The sequence below is a fragment of the Theropithecus gelada genome, chromosome 10 (genome assembly GCF_003255815.1).
Source record: "Theropithecus gelada isolate Dixy chromosome 10, Tgel_1.0, whole genome shotgun sequence".
Classification (NCBI taxonomy): domain Eukaryota; kingdom Metazoa; phylum Chordata; class Mammalia; order Primates; family Cercopithecidae; genus Theropithecus; species Theropithecus gelada.
In genome coordinates this window covers 8,868,277-8,887,574 of record NC_037678.1, presented here as the reverse complement: position 1 = coordinate 8,887,574, position 19,298 = coordinate 8,868,277, and the positions used below count along the sequence as shown (strand labels likewise).

At 45.8% G+C, this 19,298-nt stretch overlaps 1 protein-coding gene across 5 annotated transcripts in view; it reads left to right on the top strand.

Annotated features, from left to right (window-relative positions):
- The window catches only part of XRCC6 (X-ray repair cross complementing 6), a 38,893-nt gene that overhangs the window by 9,365 nt on the left and 10,230 nt on the right, over positions 1 to 19,298 (top strand). For 4 of the 5 annotated variants that reach the window (XM_025400037.1, XM_025400034.1, XM_025400035.1 and 1 more), the window contains 6 exons: positions 4,801 to 4,939; positions 5,202 to 5,456; positions 6,278 to 6,461; positions 9,798 to 9,984; positions 14,151 to 14,319; positions 16,986 to 17,147. In XM_025400037.1, the coding sequence (XP_025255822.1) occupies positions 4,801 to 4,939; positions 5,202 to 5,456; positions 6,278 to 6,461; positions 9,798 to 9,984; positions 14,151 to 14,319; positions 16,986 to 17,147 (1,096 nt within the window). The remainder of the gene's footprint in view (positions 1 to 4,800; positions 4,940 to 5,201; positions 5,457 to 6,277; positions 6,462 to 9,797; positions 9,985 to 14,150; positions 14,320 to 16,985; positions 17,148 to 19,298) is intronic. The other variant, XM_025400036.1, reaches the window with a different exon arrangement.

Below are 19,298 nucleotides of genomic sequence, written 5' to 3'. Positions count from 1 at the left end.
TTGTGATCTGCTCGCCTCGGCCTTTCAAAGTGCTAGGATTGCAGGCGTGAGGCACTGCACCTGGCCTTGCTTTTTTTTTCGAGATGGTATCCCACTATTGCTCAGGCTGGTTTGGAACTCCTGAGCTCAAGCAATCCACCCACCTCAGCCTCCTGAGTGGCTGGGATTAAGACGTGTGCCACTATGCCTGGCACATTGTGAATGTATTAAATACCTTTTAATTGTTTGCTTAGAAATGATTCTTTTTTATCTAAATTTCAGCTTAATTAAAAAGATTACTGCTTTTGTGTACTTCATAGAGAGGAATTTTCACAGATTTATATATCTCATGCCTCATGATTTTAGAATTTGGAACTGAACAGAAACTTTTCATGTTCTAATTTGTGTACAAATAGTTCTTGTAGGCAGGGTGTGGTGGCTCACGCCTGTAATCCCAGCACTTTGAGAGGCTGAGGTGAGCAAATCACGTGAGGTCAGGAGTTCGAGACCAGCTTGGCCAACATGGTGAAACTCTACTCAAAATCAAAAATTAGCCGGGCATGGTAGTGCAGGCCTCTAGTCCCAGCTATTTGGGAGGCTGAGGTAGGAGAATTGCTTGAACTCTGGAGGTGGAGGTTGCAGTGAGCCAGGATTGCGCCACTGCACTCCAGCCTGGGTGACAGAGAGAGACTCCATCTCAAGAAAAAAAAGAAAGTGTTCTTGTAGTTGGCAAACCAGAGTATCTTGCACCAAAAAAAAAAAAGGCTCGGTGTGGTGGTGTGCACCTGTACTACTCAGGAGGCTGAGGTGAGAGGATTGCTTGAACCCAGGAGTTTGAGGCTGCACTGAGCTATGATTGTGCCAGTGAACCCTAGCCTGGGCAACAGAGTAAGACCCTGTCCCTTAAAAAAAAAAAAAAAAAAAGAGGCCGGGCACGGTAGCTCATACCTGTAATCCTAGTACTTTGGGAGGCCAAGGTGGGCGAATCACGAGGTCAAGAGATCAAAATCATCCTGGCCAAAGTGGTGAAACCCCGTCTCTACTAAAAATACAAAAATTAGCTGGGTGTGGTGGTGCGCACCTGTACTCTCAGCTGCTCAGGAGGCTGAGGCAGGAGAATCACTTGAACCTGGGAGGCGGAGATTGCAGTGAGCCGAGATGGCACCATTGCACTCCAACCTGGGCGACAGAGCCATACTCCGTCTCAAAAAAAAAAAAAGTGTGTGTGTGAAATAAAATAATAGAACCATGAATGAAAACAATCGTTAATTTAAAATGGTTCTCAAACAGAGTTACTTGCAGGGCATTAAAACAGACTACAGAACCTTGCCCCAGAATCAGAATTTCTGATTCTCTACATCTAGAATGGGGACCAAGAATTTGCATTTCTAGTAAGTTGTCAGGTGATGCTGATGTTACTGATTTGGAGACCATCACTTTGAAGAGCAGTGCTTTAACCTTTTTTAGACCGTGAACCTCTTTTTTTTTTTTTTTTTTTTTTGAGACGGAGTCTCGCTGTGTTGCCCAGGCTCGAGTGCAGTGGCATGAACTTGGCTCACTGCAAACTCCGCCTCCCGGGTTCACGCCCTTCTCCTGCCTCAGCCTCCCGGGTAGCTGGGACTACAGGTGCCCACCACCACGCCTGGCTAATTTTTTTAAAAAAATTTTTTAGTAGAGGCAGGGTTTCACCGTGTTAGCCGGATGGTCTTGATCTCCTGACCTTGTGATCTGCCCGCCTTGGCCTCCCAAAGTGCTAGGATTACAGGCATGTGCCACTGCGCCCGGCCAACCATGGACCTCTTTGAGAATATGATGACAGCTACATACCTTCCCCTCAAAAAAGATAGTACTCACAATTCTACCTATAATTTCAGAGAGTTAATGGAACCCTTGATGCCTGAAGACCTCAGAAGAAAATGTATTGTTAGGTAGCAAGGAAATGAGACATTCATAGATGAGCACAATTTGATAACCAATAATAAGTATTCAGTATTTGATAAGCAATAGAAAACATTTTCTGAAATTCTGTTTTAGTTTTTGTTTTTAATTTTTTTAGAACCTAGAAGGAGCCCTTACCAAATTCTTTTAAAAGTTTGTAGACTCCTCGGAGTAGATTAAAATATTTATGGAAATGACTACTTGCCATGTGGATTGTTGTCAATGACTAGCTGTAGGACACATTCTGCATTTAAGAAGAGAATAGCTGTGGACGAAGGCCAGCTGGAGCTCAGGCAGGACATGGACGGGATCACCATGGTTGGTTTATTCCTCAGCTTTGCAGGTTCCACAACTTAAATTTTTTTTTTGAGACAGGGTCTTGCTCTGTCACCTAGGCTGGAGTACAGTGGCATGGTCTCTGCCCACTGCAGCCTTGACCTCCTGTGCTCAGGTGATCCTCCTGCCTCAGCATCCCTAAGTAGCTGAGTAGTTGGGACTACAAGCACGTGCATGCCCAGCTAATTTTTTTGTTTTTTGTAGAGACATTTTTTTTTTTTTTTGAGACGGAGTCTCGCCTGTCGCCCGGGCTGGAGTGCGGTGGCCGGATCTCAGCTCACTGCAAGCTCTGCCTCCCGGGTTTACGCCATTCTCCTGCCTCAGCCTCCCGAGTAGCTGGGACTACAGGTGCCAGCCACCTCACCTGGCTAGCTTTTTGTATTTTTTTTAGTAGAGACGGGGTTTCACCGTGTTAGCCAGGATGGTCTGGAACTCCTGACCTCGTGATCCACCCGTCTCGGCCTCCCAAAGTGCTGGGATTACAGGCTTGAGCCACCGCGCTCGGCTGTAGAGACATTGTTTTCCCCTGTCGCCTAGGCTGGTTTCAAACTTCTGTAGCAATCCGCCTGTGTTGACCTCTCAAGGTTCTGGGATTACAGGCGTGAGCCACTGTACCTGGCCCCAAGACATAATTTTGTTAGTGCTCCAGAATTAAATAGGCCCCTAGAACTGATGAACTTTTTTTTTTTTTTCCTTCTTTTGAGACAGAGTCTGACTCTGTCGCCCATGCTGGAGTACAGTGGTGTAATCTCAGCGCACTGCAACCTCCACCTCCTGAGTTCAAGCGATTCTTCTGCCTCAGCCGCCTGAGTAGCTAGGATTACAGGCACATGCCACCACACCCAACTGATTTTTGTGTTTTTAGTAGAGATGGGGTTTCACCATGTTGGTCAGAATGGTCTCGAGCCCCTGACCTCGTCATCCACTCGCCTTGGCCTCCCAAAGTGCTGGGATTATGGGCATGAGCCGCCGTACCTGGCTGAACTGGCAAACTCTTACAAGACCTGATGCTGACATTAGTTTATATGAGGGATAGACCTTTCCTGTTAACTGGAATACTGATGTCTTTTTTTTTTTTTTTGAGATGGAGTCTCGCTCTGTCGCCCAGGCTGGAGTGCAGTGGCCGGATCTCAGCTCACTGCAAGCTCCGCCTCCCGGGTTTACGCCATTCTCCTGCTTCAGCCTCCCAAGCAGCTGGGACTACAGGCGCCCGCCACCATGCCTGGCTAGTTTTTTGTATTTTTTAGTAAGAGACGGGGTTTCACCATGTTAGCCAGGATGGTCTCGATCTCCTGACCTCGTGATCCGCCCGTCTCGGCCTCCCAAAGTGCAGGGATTACAGGCTTGAGCCACCACACCCGGCCAGGAATACTGATGTCTTTAACTGTGTGGTTAAGCAATTTTATTTCAAGGATGCTCTTACTGGTAGTTACTGACTTATTTTCAGGTCACATATACTTAAGCATTGTAATTATTTTATGTAGTCATCCCTTGTTATTGAGGGAATTGGTTCCAGGACTCCCTGTGGATTCCAAAATCTGAGGATGCCCAAGTCCCTTAAATAAAATGGCATGGTATTTGCGTATAACCTACACACATCCTCCGCTATACTTTAAGTCATCTCTAGGTTACTCATAGTACCTAATACAATGCCTATGCATCACTTCATTCACATGGGTTTGTTGTAGTACTTGACACATGGCAAATTCAGGTTTTGCTTTTTAGAACTGTGGAATTTCTTTGTTTTTCCTGAATATTTGAGATTTGAGGTTGGTTGAATACATAGATGCAGAACTAGCAGATATGGAGGGCCATCTGTATATATAAACTCAGTTTCCTGAGACCAGGGTGCTTGAAAGATCACATGACCTCTCCGAATTCAGCCAGTTAAGTAAGTGCCATCAGTAGGACTCAACTCCAGGTGCTCTGATTCCAATGCTTGGCTTCCCCCCAACTCCCATAGCACGGTTTCCTCCCTCTGATACTTTTCTTTTTTCTTTAGACAGGGTCTCACTCTTGCCCAGGCTGGACTGTAGTGGTGCGATCTCTGCTCACTGCAGCCTTCACCTCCAGGGGTCAAGCGATCTTTCACATCTGCCTCCCAAGTAACCTGGACCCTGTGCCACCATACCCAGCTAATTTTTTTGTTTTTTGTTTTGTGGAGATGGAGTTTCACTATGTTGCCCAGGCTGGTCTCAAACTCCTGGGCTCAAGTGACCCACCTCAGCCTCCCAAAGTGCTGGGATTACTACAGATGTGAGCCACTGTGCCTGACCTGAATATACGTATTATTAATTCTCTGATTTCTATGGCAGGGACTGCTTATACTTCTAATGTATACTTACTGCATTCTGGTTTTTGTTAAAATTTGATATTTATGTCCATTACTCTCACTGATTCATTACTCCTGAAGGTAGGGGTCATGCCGTATTTTAGTGCCATGTACAAATTCAGCAAATATATTTTGAGCAACTAATAGGTACTGAGCACTTATGGAGCTTACATTTAATGGTAAGTAAGTATTAATTGAATTTTTATTTTTTTCAGTGTATCCAAAGTGTGTACATCAGTAAGATCATAAGCAGTGATCGAGATCTCCTGGCTGTGGTGTTCTATGGTACCGAGAAAGACAAAAATTCAGTGAACTTTAAAAATATTTACGTCTTACAGGAGCTGGATAATCCGGGTCAGTAATATTCTAAGATCAGCTTTTCCCTTATATATGAGAATGTCGGTATTCTGAACAAAGAGGAGTGGAGAGGGAAGCAAGTTACATCTTGTCTAGGAGTATGCTTTCCTGCATAAGGGGACCTTGCTCGATGTGGACTTTGTTAAATGGGTTAAACAGCTCTGGGGTGAGAAAGGGTCCTTCTGTTAGCCTTGTGGTAAAGGCAACCACTGACATTATTCTGATTTTTCCTTCCCTTTGACTCCCTACCTCTGATCAGGTGCAAAACGAATTCTGGAGCTTGACCAGTTTAAGGGGCAGCAAGGACAAAAACGTTTCCAAGACCTAATGGGCCACGGATCTGACTACTCACTCAGTGAAGTGCTGTGGGTCTGTGCCAACCTCTTCAGTGATGTCCAATTCAAGATGAGTCATAAGAGGATCATGCTGTTCACCAATGAAGACAACCCCCATGGCAATGACAGTGCCAAAGCCAGCCGGGCCAGGACCAAAGCAGGTGATCTCCGAGATACAGGTGGGCATATTTCCCTGTTCTCTTAAATTGGCACTTAATTGTTGTTTTTGTTGTTGTTTTAGGAGTTCAGGAGTCTTGGCTCAGCCTCAGCCTCCAAGGTAGCTGGGACTATAGGCATGTGCCATTGTGCCTAGTGCAGTTTTATTGCTTTCTGTGTACCTGACTTCAAGCATTTGCTTTTTACCATTTAGAGTAAAATGAAAAAATAAAGTGAAGCCAGGAGAAGACTCCTGTGTAACATTAACACTGCAGATGGCCATGCCATTAGCTATCTGAAGGACTCTGTCAGAACAAGATTGTCTTGCCTTTTTTTTTTGAGACGGAGTCTCACTGTGTCACCCAGGCTGGAGTGCAGTGGCACAATCTTGGCTTACTGCAACCTCCGCCTTCCAGGTTCAAGCGATTCACCTACCTCAGCCTCCCAACTAGCTGGAATTACAGGCATGAGCCACTGTGCCCAGCTAATTTTTGTATTTTTAGTAGACATGGGGTTTCACCACGTTGACCAGGCTGGTCTCGAACTCTGAACTGCAGATGATCCACCACTTGACTCTCCCAAAGTGCTGGGGATTACAGGTGTGAGCCACTGTGCCTGGCCAGTTGTATTGACTTTAATATTACCACGAATGGTGATTATTTGAAAAGTTGTGTGAAGTCATTATAGCAGTTGATTTCCTTAGCCACTTTCTCTGAGTCCTGAAAATGTTAATAGTCTAATTTTCAGGGAGCTTTTAAATGCATGTTTCAGTTTTAACTGGAAGAACTTCTCACTTGCTGAAAATTGTTTTTTCCTCCCTCCCTTTTGTTTACCCTTGCAACAGGCATCTTCCTTGACTTGATGCACCTGAAGAAACCTGGGGGCTTTGACATATCCTTGTTCTACAGAGATATCATCAGCATAGCAGAGGATGAGGACCTCAGGGTTCACTTTGAGGAATCCAGCAAGCTAGAAGACCTGTTGCGGAAGGTTCGCGCCAAGGAGACCAGGAAGCGAGCACTCAGCAGGTGTGCACTCAGCCCGGGTCAGCTGCCTACACTGCCCTTATGTCAGAAGCAGGCTGGGCGTGGTGGCTCACACCTGTAATTCCAACACTTTGGGAGGCCAAGGCGGGCGGATTGCTTGAGCCTAGGAGTTTGAGACCAGCTTGGGCAACATGGCAAGACCCTCTTTCTACCTGAAAAAAAAAAAAAAAATCAGAAGCAATGCACTGCTACACATCCCTTAACAAACCAGAAGCAACACATTGCTTTGACCTGCCTGGCTACTTAACTCGACTGTGCCACTGCCTCATCGTATTCCTCTGAAACACTTGCTTTATTTCAGGATACCAGAAGCAATTTGCTGCTTTATCTCTGGCAAGAGCTGGCATGATATTTCTCTAAAATAACACAGCCCTCCATTTCCTGGGGGTAAACAGTTATGGTCTAAGAGTATCTTCAGCTGTACTGACTAGCACAGTCATGTGTTAATTAATGATGGGGATACCTTTTTAGAATTGCATCATTAGGCTATTTTGTCATTGTGCAAACATAGAGGGTATTTCACACACCCAGAGAGTACAGCCTACTACATACCTGGGCTATGTGGTTAGCCTATTGCTCTTAGGCCACAAACCTGTACAGCATATTACCATACTGTTTACTGTAGGCAGTGGTATTTGTGTATCTAAATATATCTAAAGGTATAGAAAAGATACAATGAAATTATGATACAGGCCAGACGCGGTGGCTCACGCCCTGCAATCACAGCACTTTGGGATGCCGAGGTGGGTGGATCACGAGGTCAAGAGATCGAGACCATCCTGGGCCACATGGTGAAACCTCATCTCTACTAAAAATGCAAAAATTAGCTGGACGTGGTGACGCGTGCCTGTAATCCCAGCTACTCAGGAGGCTGAGAATCGCTTGAACCCGAGAGGCAGAGGTTGCAGTGAGGCAAGATCGTGCCACTGTACTCCAGCCTGGTGACAGAGTGAGACTCCCTCTCAAAAAAAAAGAAATATGGTATAAAGATAAATGGTATACCTGCATAGGGCACTTAACATGAATGGAACTTGTAAGACTGGAAGTGGCTTTGGGTGAGTAGTGAGTGAATGTGAAGGCCTAGGACGTGACTGCATACTTTTTTTTTTTTTTTTTTGAGACGGAGTCTCGCTCTGTCACCCAGGCTGGAGTGCAGTGGCCGGATCTCAGCTCACTGCAAGCTCCGCCTCCCGGGTTCACGCCATTCTCCTGCCTCAGCCTCCCGAGTAGCTGGGACTACAGGCGCCTGCCACCTCGCCCGGCTAAGTTTTTGTATTTTTAGTAGAGACGGGGTTTCACTGTGTTAGCCAGGATGGTCTCGATCTCCTGACCTCGTGATCTGCCCGTCTCGGCCTCCCAAAGTGCTGGGATTACAGGCTTGAGCCACCGCGCCCGGCAGTGACTGCATACTTTTATATAACTGGCAGCACAGTAGGTTTGTTTACACAGCATCACTGCAGATGCACGCGTGATGCCTTGTGTGACAAACTTAACGACAACTGTGATGTCAGTAGGTGATAGGAAATTTTGAGCTCCATTGTCATCTTAAGAGACCATCATTGTATATGTGCCCCATTGTTGACCAGAATGTTAGTGGCACATGCATGTGCATTGTTTGTTTTATTCTCTGTAAATTGGAGACAACAATACCTGCCTCATTAGGTTACTATGAAGAGTTAATGAAGAGCACTTAGAAAACAGAGCCTGTTAGGGAGCAAAAACTCATAAATGTTAGTTATTATCATTGTTGTTGAAATTGTGTCATTCTGATTTCTTTTTTTGAGACGGAGTGTAGCTCTGTCGCCCAGGCTGGAGAGTAGTGGCGCGATCTCTGCTCACTGCAAGCTCCGCATCCCGGGTTCACGCCATTCTCCTGCCTCAGCCTCCCGAGTAGCTGGGACTACAAGCACCTGCCATCACACCCGGCTAATTTTTTGTATTTTTAGTAGAGATGGGGTTTCACCATGTTAGCCAGGATGGTCTCGACCTCCTGACCTCGTGATCCACCCACCTCTACCTCCCAAAGTGTTGGGATTACAGGCGTGAGCCACTGCGCCCGGCCTCTGATTTCTTATAAACTTGAGACCAATAGAAACCAGATTGCTAGATTCTTTTTTTTTTTTTTTTTTTTTGAGACAGTCTCACTCTGTTGCCCAGGCTGGAGTGGTGCAGTGGTGCGGTCTCGGCTCACTGCAACCTCCGACTCCGACTCCCTGGTTCAAGCGATTCTCCTGCCTCAGCCTCCCAAGTAGCTGGGATTACAGACTCTGCACCACCACGCCAGGCTAGTTTTTGTATTTTTAGTAAAGACAGGGTTTTACCATGTTGGCCAGGCTGGTCTTGAACTCCTGACCTGGGATTAAAGGCCTAAACCACTGCACCCGGCATGATGGGTCTTTATTCAAAGTGAGGGAAGGGATCCTAGAAAAACAGAGACGAGGCCAAGCATGGTAGCTCACACCTGTAATCCCAGCACTTTGGGAGGCCAGTGTGGGTGAATCACAAGGTCAGGAGTTCAAGACCAGACTGGCCAATATGGTGAAACACCATCTCTACTAAAACAAAAAGAAATTAGCTAGATGTCTTGGTGGGTGCCTATAATCCCAGCTACTTGGGAGGCTGAGGCAGGAGAATCGCTTGAACCCGGGAGGCAGAGGTTGCAGTGAGCTGAGGTCACGCCACTGCACTCCAGCCCAAGTAACAGTGTGAGACTCTGTCTCAAAAAAAAAAAAAAAAAAAGATGAGACAACCAGTACAGTACTTACAGGGCTATTACGATGATTAAATGAGAGACTAGCTGTGAGGTGATTGGTATAGTGCTGTGCTTAATACACACTATCATTTTACTCATTTTATTATACGGGTTAAGTGTTTCTAATCTGAAAATCCAAAATTAGAAATGCTGTACAATCTGAAACTTTTTTGAGCACCAACCTAATGCTCAAAGGAAGTGCTTATTGGAGCATTATGGGTGTTAGATTTTTGGGTTAGGAATATTCAAACAGTAAGTACTATAAAATGCAAATATTCCCAAAAAAAATCTGAAATCTGAAACATTTCTGGTCCTAAGCAAGCATTTTGCAAAGGGATACTCAACCTGTAGTACATTCTTTATCATTATTTTAAGTAGTTAATATATTGTGCTATAGATTCTGAGGTGGTATTATAGCAAATTCGATTGTATTATTAAAAAGCATATTTATATTTGAGAGCTTAGGATTATTGGAGAGAATAAAACAGTGAAGCTTTGGTGTTATGAGGGAATTTTAGAAAAGTGCAGTCTTTCAGTTCATGCTCTTTCATTTTTCACTCCCTCAGGTTAAAGCTGAAGCTCAACAAAGATATAGTGATCTCTGTGGGCGTTTATAATCTGGTCCAGAAGGCTCTCAAGCCTCCTCCAATAAAGCTCTATCGGGAAACAAATGAACCAGTGAAAACCAAGACCCGGACCTTTAATACGAGTACAGGTGGTTTGCTTCTGCCTAGCGATACCAAGAGGTCTCAGGTAGGTAGAGATGCCTTTTGTTGTTGTCTTTGAGACAGGATCTCGTTGTGTCGCCCATGCTGGAGTGCAGTGGGATAAGCATGACTCACTACAGCCTTGACCTCCTGGGCTCAAATGATCCTTTTGTCTCAGCCTCCCAAGTAGCTGGGATCACAGGCGTGTGACATCATACCCAGCTAATTTATTTATTTTTTAAGAGACTGGGTCAACTGGGCACAGTGGCTCACGCCTGTAATCCCAACACTTTGGGAGGCCGAGGTGGGTGGATTATCTGAGGTCAGGAGTTCAAGACCAGCCTGGCCAACATGGTGAAACCCCATCTCTACTAAACATACAAAATTAGGTGTGGTGGTGCGTGCCTGTAATCCCAGCTACTCAGGAGGCTGAGGCAGGAGAATCACTTGAACCTGGGAGGCAGAGGTTGCGGTGAGCCGAGATCACGCCATTGCACTCCAGCCTGGGCAACAAGAGCATAACTCCGTCTCAGAATAAAAGAGACGGTGTCTCACTATGTTGGTGTCAAACTCTGGATCTTAAGTAATCCTCCCACTTTGGCTTCCCAAAGTGCTGGGGTGCTGGGATTACAGACATTAGCCACTGTGCCCGGCCTTTCTGTCTGTCTGTGTCTTTCTGTCTTTCTGTCTTTCTGTCTTTCTGTCTTTCTGTCTTTCTTTCTTTCTTTCTTTCTTTCTTTCTTTCTTTCTTTCTTTCTTTCTTCTCTTTCTTCTCTTTCTCTCTTTCTCTCTTTCTCTCTTTCTCTCCTCTTTCTTTCTCTCCTCTTTCTTTCTCTCTCTCTCTCTCTCTCTCTCTCTCTTTCTTTCTCTCTTTCTTTCTTCCTTTCTTTCCTTCTTTCGAGATGAGGTCTCATTATGTTGCTCAGGCTGGCCTCGAACTCCTAGGCTCAAGCAGTACTCCTGCTTCAGCCTCCTAAAGTGCTGGGATTATAGATGTGAACCACCACACCTAACCCAAGATGCTTTCTTACTGAATTTTCTCCCGCTGAAGAGTTAACGAGGAGGAGAGATACTGATCAGGCTGACCAGTTAAATAACTTTCATATGTGCATCTTTCCTTTTCTTCCCCTTCCCTTTTCTTTTTCCCCTCCCCCACTCCCTCCCCCACCTCCTCCCCCCCCCTCCCCTCCCCTCCCCTCCCCTCCCCTCCCCTCCCCTTCCCTTCCCTTTTCTGTTTCTCAAGTGAAGCAGTGGGAGTGGAAAAGGAACAAAGAAATCTGTAACTGGTTGTGATCAATTAGTTGTAAACACCACCACACTTGAATGAACCATGTGCATCTTTCTTGCTAACCTATTAAAACACAAAGACTTAACTCTTTGGGACTGTGGCGTCTGGATCAGTGATATTTTGATAGCTAGAAAGTTAAACTGGGCCAGTGTCTGAAAGAGATACCAGTGAAAACCTCACCCCTTCATCACTCAGTGCATGATGCTGTCAGTCTAACAGTCTTGCCTCAGGTACAATAGCATAAAATACTTTACAGTTAATTAGGGAGATGAGGAGTTAGGGAAAGTATGAAGTGTGACGTGAACTCGTTTTTTTAGGGAGATAATTTATTTTTGCTAGTGATATTTTTCCTGTGCCTTGGAATGGCATACATCTCCCTTTCTGCATCTGAAAGACGCAGGACGCAGAACCTTGTCTTTCCTCATCCTCTTACCTTTGCTCAGTCTATAGAGAGATTTAACATCGAAAGTTAAAATTGAATGAGTCATCCTTCCTTTATGCAAAATGTGGAAGAATCTGACATTTTACATAAGTTTAGGGCCTATGAGATGACTAAAATATTAGTTTTGATTCAACCCATGAGCACAAATTTCAAGCCAGAGAGTTTTGCCCTACTCTTTGAAGGAGAAAAAGACAAGAAATTTTCTCTTCCGTTTTGGAAGTAACTAATTTTTTTTTTTTTTTTTTTTTGAGACAGAGTCTCACTCTGCCGCCCGGGCTGGAGTGCAGTGGCAGGATCTCGGCTCACTGCAAGCTCCGCCTCCCGGGTTCACGCCATTCTCTTGCCTCAGCCTCCCGAGTAGCTGGGACTACAGGCGCCTGCCACCTCGCCCGGCTAGTTTTTTGTTTTTTTTTTTAGTAGAGACGGGGTTTCACCGTGTTAGCCAGGATGGTCTCGATCTCCTGACCTTGTGATCCGCCCGCCTCGGCCTCCCAAAGTGCTGGGATTACAGGCTTGAGCCACTGCGCCCGGCCGGAAGTAATTAATTTTTTATATTGATTTATTCATAGGCAGTAGATCTCTGGTCACTGAGTTTTTCTTTTTTTTTTTTTTTTTTTCTTTTTTGAGACGGAGTCTCACTCTGTCGCCCGGGCTGGAGTACAGTGGGGCGATCTCAGCTCACTGCAAGCTCCGCCTCCTGGGTTTACGTCATTCTCCTGCCTCAGCCTCCCCAGTAGCTGGGACTACAGGCGCCCGCCACCTCGCCCGGCTAGTTTTTTGTATTTTTTTTAGTAGAGACGGGGTTTCACTGTGTTAGCCAGGATGGTCTCGACCTCCTGGCCTCGTGATCTGCCCGTCTCGGCCTCCCAAAGTGCTGGGATTACAGGCTTGAGCCACCGCGCCCAGCCTGAGTTTTTCTTGATCCGGTATGTTTGAAAAAACCTTGAGAGTTCTTCTTTTGTTCGTAAAACCCAAATTTGAATCTGGTACTAAGCTGTTATTAATCACATGTCCAGGATCGAATACAAACATCATTCGGTACGGTGGCTCATGCACTTTGGGAGGCTGAAACAGGAGGATCACTTGAACCCAGGAGTTTGAGATCAGCCTGGGCATCATAGCGAGACCCTGTCTCTACAAAAAAACTAAAAATTAGCCAGGCGTAGTGGTGCACAGCCTGGGAAAGAGTGTGCAAAAAAAAAAAAAAAAAATTATATATGTATGTATATGTGTGTGTGTGTATATATACATCTCTCTCTCTCTCTCCAAACAATACAAATAATCTTTGCAGTGTGCCATCATAGTTCACTGTAGCCTCAACCTCTTAGGTTCAGTTGATCCTCCCACCTTAGCCACCTGGGTAGCTGGGACTACAGATTAATGCCACCACAGCTGGCTAATTTTTTTATTTTTTATTTTTTTTGGAGAGACAGGATCTCACCATGTTACCCAGGCTGGTCTTGAATTCCTGGGCTCAAATGATCCAGCCTCCTTGGCCTTGCAAAGTATTGGGATTACAGGCATGAGCCGCTGTGCCCTGTCTTGGAAGTAGAACTTATATGTGTGTGTCTCTGCCTCCCCCATTGAGATCTAGTACAGTACCTGAGATAGGTCTTCTCATTTAATAAATAGATATGGTTTGGGCTGGGCATAGTGGCTAACACCTGTAATCCCAGCTACTCAGGAGGCTGAGGCAGGAGAATCACTTGAACCTGGGAGGCAGAGGTTGCATTGAGCTGAGATCACGCCACTGCATGCCAGTGACAATGTGACAGAGACTGCATCTCAAATAATAATAAATAAATAGGTTTAGGTATGCTTTGTGTGTCAGGAATGGTGCTGGGAGGTCAGTTCATTTTTTTTTTTTTCTTTTTTTGGGTTGGGGGAATAGAGTTGCTCTGGTACCCAGGCTACAGTACAGTGGTGCCATCTTGGCATACTGCATCCTCAAACTCCTGGGCTCAAGCGATCCTCCAGCCTCGGCCTCCCAAGTAGCTGGAACCACAGGTGTGTACCACTGTGCCCAGCTAACTTTTAATTTTTTTATACAGATAGGTCTTGCCATGTTGCCCAGGCTGGTCTTGAACTCCTGGGCTCAAACAGTCTTGCCTCAGCCTTTCAAAGTGCTGGGATTACAGGCATGAGGCACTGCACTCAGCCTATTTTATTGTTTTTGCAAAGAGGAGCTCACTCTGTTGCACAGGTTGGAGTGCAGTGGCTATTCATAAACACAATCCCACTCTAAAACAGTTGAAACATCTACCTCTTAGGATTGTTACAGAAGATAAAGTAGTTGACGTGTAAAGTACCTACAGTCACTCAATAAATGTTAATTCCCTGTTGGAGAAGGAGGATATGCCAGGCGAGCCATCTTCCTGCTCCTTAGAAGAGAGCTGATTTTAACTTTGCTAGTGTCATCATCTTACAGTTATTTTGCATCTCCATGTAGCCTTCCCATGTGATCCTTGTTCTTCTCCTTCAGATCTATGGGAGTCGTCAGATTATACTGGAGAAAGAGGAGACAGAAGAGCTAAAACGATTTGATGATCCAGGTTTGATGCTCATGGGTTTCAAGCCGTTGGTACTGCTGAAGAAACACCATTATCTGAGGCCCTCCCTGTTCGTGTACCCAGAGGAGTCGTTGGTGATTGGTAAGTAGCGTGGACCACGGATCAGTGACTCTAACACACAGTGCAGTTTATGGAGCAGTGCTTTGTAAATGGGCACTGCTTGGACACTGTACAGGAGATGTTAATAGAGTATGTTGAAAGTGTTTCAAGCTCTACCTGGTGCAGTGGCTCATGCCTCTAATCCTAGCACTTTGGGAGGCCAAGGCAGATGGATCACCTGAGGTCAGGATGAGCCTGGCCAACATGGTGAAACCTCGTCTCTACTAAAAATACAAAATTTAGCCAGACCTGGTGGCTTGCGCCTGTGATCCCAGCTACCTGGGAGGCTGAGGCACGAAAATCACTTGAATCTGAAAGACAGAGGTTGCAGTGAGCTGAGATCACACCACTGCATTCTAGCCTGGGCGATAGAGTGAGACTGTCTCAAAAAAAAAAACTAAAAGTGTTTCAAGCTCAAATTTTGGAAATGTGGGAATAAAGAAAGTTAAACAGATTTCTTTCTTTCTTTTTTTTTTTTTGGAGATGGAGTTTTACTCTTGTCACCCAGAGTAGAGTGTAGTTGTGCAATTTCGGCTCACTGCAACATCCGCCTCACGGATGAGGACTGTGGAATTCAGCTTTATAAATTTTTTTTTAATTTACTTTTTATTTATTTATTTATATTTGAGACAGAGTCTCACCCTGTCACCCAGGCTGGAGTGCAATGGCCCGATCTTGGCTCAGTGCAACCTCCGCCCGCCTGGTTCAAATGATTCTTCTTCCTCAGCCTCTCGAGTAGCTGGGATTACAGGAACCCGCTACCACGTGTACCTAATTTTTGTATTTTTAGTAGAGATGGGGTTTCACCTTTTTGACCAGTCTGATCTCAAACTCGACCTCGTGATTCACCCATCTCGGCCTCCCAAAGTGCTGAGATTATAGGTGTGAGCCACTGTGCCCGGCCTTATTTATATTTATATATATTTTTGTTGTTGTTGTTGTTGCCCAGGCTGGAGTGAAGTGGTGCAGTCTCGGCTCACTGCAACCTCCGTCCCCTGAGTTCAAGCGACTCTCCTGCCTGAGCCTCCCAAGTAGCTGTTGTTATAGGTGCACGCCACCATGCCCGGCTTAAATTCTCTATTTTTAGTACAGATGGGGTTTCACCATGTTGGCCAGGCTTGTCTCGAACTCCTGACCTTAGGCGATCCACCCGCCTTGGCCTCTCACAGTGCTGGGATTACAGGCGTGAGCCACCACATCCAGCCTGGAATTTAGCTTTTTAAAAACAGTTTCCCATGTAATTCTTTGAAACATCAGATAAGAGAGCAGAAAGCAAACAAAACCAAAATAAGCCCACAACTTTTTCTCTAGTGTTGGAAATTAAAGAGGATGTGAACCTTGTCGTTGTGTTTATTTGTGCAGTCTAGATCCTTTCTTCCTCTGTGCTACGGCTCATGAACACCCCAAATTTGACTTAATTGGTTTTCATTAGTAACTGGGGTCATGTCGTTAACCTAGTGTCAGTAAAAGTGAATTGACATTAATAATTTACTTTTTTTTTTTTGAGACAGTCTCACTCTGTCACCCAGGCTGGAGTCCAGTGGCACCATCTTGGCTCACTGTAGCCTCAAGCTCCCAGGCTCAGGTGATTCTCCCACCTCAGCCTCTCGAGCAACTGAGACTACAGGCCCGCACCACCACGTCCAGCTAATCTTTTGTATTTTTAGTAGAGACAGGTTTTGCTGTGTTGGACAAGCTGGTCTCGAACTCCTGGGCTCAAGCAATCCACCTGTCTTGGCCTCCCAGAGTGCTGGGACTGTAAACGTGAGCCACCTCACCTGGCCAATAATTCACTTTCTGTTTGTTTGTTTGTTTTAAAACAGTCTTGCTCTGTTGTCCAGGCTGGAGTGCAGTGGCGAGGTCTCGGCTCGCTGCAAGCTCCGCCTCCTGGGTTCAAGCGATTCTTCTGCCTCAGCCTCCCAAGTAGCTGGGACTACAGGCACGCACCACCATGCCCAGCTAATTTTTGTATTTTTAGTAGAGACGGGGTTTCACCATATTGGCCAGGTTGGTCTCGAACTCCTGACCTCGTGATCCGCCTGCCTGTACCTCCCAAAGTGCTGGGATTACAGGCGTGAGCCACTATGCCTGGCCATAATTCCCTTTCTTAAGTGGAATGTTTGGGGCTTCTAAACCTCTTACTCCTTTTAAAAATTTTCCTTTCTGTGTCTCTGCTGCCCCCGTTTTCCCCTCAGCTGGGGGTCCTCCAACCCTTACCTGTTGAGATATAAGCCCTTTAAAGGCTTCGTGTGGTGGCTCATGCCTGTAATCCCAACACTTTGGGAGGCTGAGGCTGGAGGATCAGTTGAGCCCAGGAGTTGGAGACCAGTGAGGGTGACTTAGAGAGACCTTGTCTCTACAAAAACTCTTAAAACTAGCTGGGTGTGGTGGTGCATGACTGTAGTCCCAGTTATTCAGGAAGCAGAGGTGGGAAGATGGCTTGAGCTTGGGAGGTCAAGGCTGCAGTGAGTTGTGATTGCAGCACTGCACTCTATCCTGGGTGACAGAGCGAGACCCTGTCTCAAATAAATAAATAATAAAATTAAAATAAGCCCTTTAAAGAAAATGGAAGAGAAACTGTAGGGCTAAAAGAGAAGAAAGGAGGAAACCGTTTTAGGAGGCTGGTCACTGGGCTTTTTGTTTTCTAGGGAGCTCAACCTTGTTCAGTGCTCTGCTCATCAAGTGTCTGGAGAAGGAGGTTGCAGCATTGTGCAGATACACACCCCGCAGGAACATCCCCCCTTATTTTGTGGCTTTGGTGCCACAGGACGAAGAGTTGGATGACCAGAAAATTCAGGTGACTCCTCCAGGTATGTGGCAGACATATTTCCAGGGCTTCTGAACCTTGCCCATACTTTGGAATCATCCATGGGCCCCTAATGCAGACCTACTGAATCATAGTCTCTGGGAATGGGGCTTAAAAGTGTCTATTTTTTAGCTTTCTTGGGTGAATTTAATGCACAGACAGATGAGGCCACTAAATATAGTTATGGGGTGCACAGCATGCGCAGCCATACAAGGCTGATCTGCAGCTGGGATAGAGAAGTGTCTGCTTAGGGGACTGTTTGCAGATTACTGACACAAGTTCTTGGTACCTCACTGCCGACGCCTTTCTTTCCAAAGCCATTGTTTGGCACCCTTGTGATGTCTAATGTTTGGTTTAGTTCCTGTACAAACCAACCGTGGGGTTTGCCAAGATAGTGAGGTAAAGCAGAAAGACCATGGATTTTAAAGTCAGATTTGACTTTATCTTGTGCTTATGTGTCTGGAAGCCTGCTTGCTTTTGTTTTGGGCCCATCTCTGCTGCTTATTAGCTGGTCGACGTGGGCAAGTAATTTAACCTTTCTATTTAATATTTCTTAGCTACAAAGATGGGTGTTCTGGAGCACCTTTCCTTTGGGGTGGTTTTACATTTAAGATGCATTACTGTAGTTTTAACTTTGATCCTCAGCATGTTCAGGAGTGCTCAGTTACTAAGCTATTATCTCTCGGCTCCAAATTCACCATTTTATGCTCTGCACTGCTGAGGCTGAGATGATCCAGACCTAATTTCATCTTTCACGGCTGGCTCTCAGGCTGTGTCTATAGTGGGTGCTAGAGGGAGACCAAAGGGCAGAGGAGAGGTGAGGGACTTGCTTCTTCCTGTTTGCTCAGTGTGGTCAGCATTGTTTGCAAAGGCTTTCACTTGGTAGCAGCAGTTAGTTACAGAGCCTAAATTTTTTAGTCCTTCCAGAACCAGCCAGTAATTGAACTAAAATCAGCCTGATAACCCTTACCTGTTTCCTTTTATTTATCATGTGGTAGAGGGTAAGGAAAAAAGGGGCGAGGGTGAAGCTCAGAGGAGGCCCCCATGGAGCTGGGATTTAGCCCTCCAGGGAGGAGGCAGTGTCCAGCTAGCTCTGGATGTATCAAAAAAGCTGGAGACTGGAACCAACTGCTGCCAGGTAAAGGGTCTCTGCTGGGGCAGTACAGACAGGAACAGTAAATACAGGAGGGCCACAACCACAGTTTTGCTTTCTGCAATTTCAGTTACCCATAGTCAACCATGGTCCAAAAATTTTAAATGGAAAATTCCAGAAAAAGTTTAAAAGCACAATCCCACCTGGGGCAGGAATCATCCGTTTGTTAAGCATCTTCCCACTGTAAATGCTACCCACCGGTTAGTCACTTAGTAGCTGTCTTGGTTATCAGATTGACTGTCAAGGTGTAACACGTATTACAGTGCTTGTGTTCAGGTCACCTTATTTAATAATGGCCCCAAAGCACAAGTGTGGTGCTGGCAATTTGGATATACTAAAGAGAAAGTCATAAAGTGCTTCTTTTAAATGAAAAGATGAGAGATCTTGACTTTAATGAAGAAAAAAATATCATATGCTGAGGTTGCTAAGATATACGGTAAGAAGGAGTCTTCTATCCACAAAATTGTTAAGAAGGAAAAAGAAATTTCATCTTAGTGGCCGGGCGTGGTGGCTCATGCCTATAATCCCAGCACTTTGGGAGGCCTAGCCAAGTGGATCACGAGGTCAGGAGATCGAGACCATCCTGGCTAACACGGTGAAACCCCATCTCTACTAAAAGTACAAAAAATTAGCCGGGTGTGGTGGCGGTCACCTGTAGTCCCAGCTACTTGGGAGGCTGAAGCAGGAGAATGGCGTGAACCTGGGAGGCAGAGTTTGCAGTGAGCTGAGATTGTGCCACTGCACTCCAGCCTGGGTGACAGAGCGAGACTCTGTCTCAAAAAAAGCCTGGGCGTAGTAGCTCACGCCTGTAATCCCAGCACTTTGGGAGGCTGAAGCCGGTGGATCATGAGGTCAGGAGATTGAGACCATCCTGGCTAACACAGTGAAACCCTGTCTCTACTAAAAATACAAAAAATTAGCCGGGTATGGTGGGTGCTTGTAGTCCCAGCTACTCGGGAGGCTGAGGCAGGAGAATGGTGTGAACCCGGGAGGTGGAGCTTG